The sequence below is a fragment of the Monosiga brevicollis genome, genomic scaffold (assembly GCF_000002865.3).
Source record: "Monosiga brevicollis MX1 MONBRscaffold_40 genomic scaffold, whole genome shotgun sequence".
NCBI lineage: Eukaryota > Choanoflagellata > Craspedida > Salpingoecidae > Monosiga > Monosiga brevicollis.
In genome coordinates, this window is record NW_001865077.1 from 157,354 (window position 1) to 159,272 (window position 1,919).

At 55.7% G+C, this 1,919-nt stretch overlaps 1 protein-coding gene across 1 annotated transcript in view; it reads left to right on the plus strand.

The window, feature by feature from the left end:
- The first annotated feature begins 916 nt into the window (after positions 1-916).
- MONBRDRAFT_39133 (uncharacterized protein) overlaps positions 917-1,919 on the plus strand; it is a 3,369-nt gene continuing 2,366 nt past the window's right edge. The window contains exons 1-3 of the mRNA XM_001750346.1: positions 917-1,300; positions 1,427-1,535; positions 1,636-1,855. Coding sequence (XP_001750398.1) covers positions 1,202-1,300; positions 1,427-1,535; positions 1,636-1,855 — 428 coding nt within the window. The 5' untranslated portion in view covers positions 917-1,201. The remainder of the gene's footprint in view (positions 1,301-1,426; positions 1,536-1,635; positions 1,856-1,919) is intronic.

The following is a 1,919-nucleotide window of genomic DNA, read 5'->3' on the forward strand; positions in this document are numbered from 1 at the left end:
GCTCAGACTCACCTCAGATGTGGGGTCGACAAACTTGGAAGGAAGCTGTGGATGCAAAAGGCGGATGGATCAGCTGGAAGGTAAATGCGAGTGTGGATCGGGGTGTGCGGACGTGAGAGCAAGGGAGGGAAAGAGGGCGATGGATGTGCGAGGGCGTTGTGTGGATTCCAAGCTGTGAGCCAAAGTGCCTGAGAAGAGGAAAGGCGAGGTGCAGTGCGCACTACCGCGGCCGTCAGGGGCAGATGATGAGCCCCTACGATCAGATTGATTGATTGATTGATCAAAAGGGAATGTTCTCCTTTTTTTTTTCCTTTTTTGATCGGCACATCAGAGACTCAAAACGCTGCTTCAAGACACGGCACTGCTCCCATCACTGTACCCCAACGCCCTGTGTGATGCGCTCACACGCCCTGGCTTTGATGCTTGCGCCCTGACGCATCAATCCTCACACGGGATCAACCGCCCCCCATAGCACCGCGACCCGAATTGAGAGAGAGAGAGAGAGAGAGAGACGTGCACTTGAAGCGAGGAAACGAGCAGAGAGAGTATGAGAAGCAGATCGGAACGTTGGCAACAACAGAGGAAATAGCAAGGTAATCCAGAGAGAGGGGCCGAAGATTGAATTGAAAACAGAGAGGCAAAGAGCAAGAACACCAGACAGTAACGGTTCCCATTGTCAGCATGCTGATAATAAAATGTCAGACTTGTGTTGTCAGCAAGTCTGCCGCGCCCGATTTAGAAGATGGTTTGTTCTATTAATATAGGACCGATGTTGCAGGTCAGTTACTCGCCTCGGAACGACTGGACGCACACATGCACCTCTACTGTCAAGGGTCAACGCAAGCCAAATACACCTTCGAGAATCTGCTTGCAAAGGCCTCTCTCTCTCAAAAGCGCTTTTCCATTGCATCCTTGACGCCACAAACCGTCTCTCTCTCTGCTCTCTCTCTCTCTCCCTCTCTCACGGAGCGGGGTTATGGGCGCCAAAGTTGGGGTTCTGCGTTTTGACTGAACTGTGACCGTGTGAGCAAGCGACTCGCGCCTCCACCCCCTCCTCATCGTCACATCGTCGGCGTCGACCCGAGCTCGAGTTTTTGGCATTTTATTTCTTCTTTCAATACACTTGTTGGAACCAGCCAGAGTGTAGATGAGCTCTGGTTGACCGCGCGACTGCGACCGCGTTGCGCGTGTGACCGACGCCATGGCGCAGGAAGATGAAGACATTCTTGACGGCCTCGATGAGGCGTTGGGGGAGATGGAGCTGCAAATGCCAACCGTGGATCGCGATGCCCTCACCAAGGTCCGGCTCCCATGTCCTGCTTCCATGTCGGCCCCTCGCCCTCTCGTTTCTGCCTTCACCCCTCCCCTGCCACCCTTCTTATCACCGCCTGCGTGCGTGCTTCCATCCTTCCTGACTTGGTCTTAGCATTCGCTGGTCACTCTCTCCGAGCCCGAGGGCAAGGCCCTGCGGGCCCTCCTCGACTCCCTCTTGGTCGAAGGCAACGGTGAAGCTGTCTACACGATTGGCACAGCCGGTCAGTCCCCGCTCGTGCTCTGCTCGTGTTCTGGAGCAACCCGACACGACACGAGACCGCAAATGCTTCAGACTCAAAAGCCGCCCGCCCTGCCTGCTAGTAGAACAAGAAGCTCCCGGCCTGGCCGAGGAGGAGCTGGCGCAGGCCCGCGACAACTTGGAAAAGCTCTGCAGCAAACTCAATGCGGAAGTCTCCGAGGTGCGCCGTCGCCATGAGGAACAAGGCTGGGTGCAAGAGGTCCTCATTCGTCGACGCTGCGAGGGCGCTGATTTCATCGAAGTTCGCGTCGCCGTCGTGGGAAACGTCGATGCGGGCAAGAGGTGTGTCACCACCAACGGGCAGCAGGCAGTACATGTTGCTGTTGTTGATTTTCATTTCCTTGTC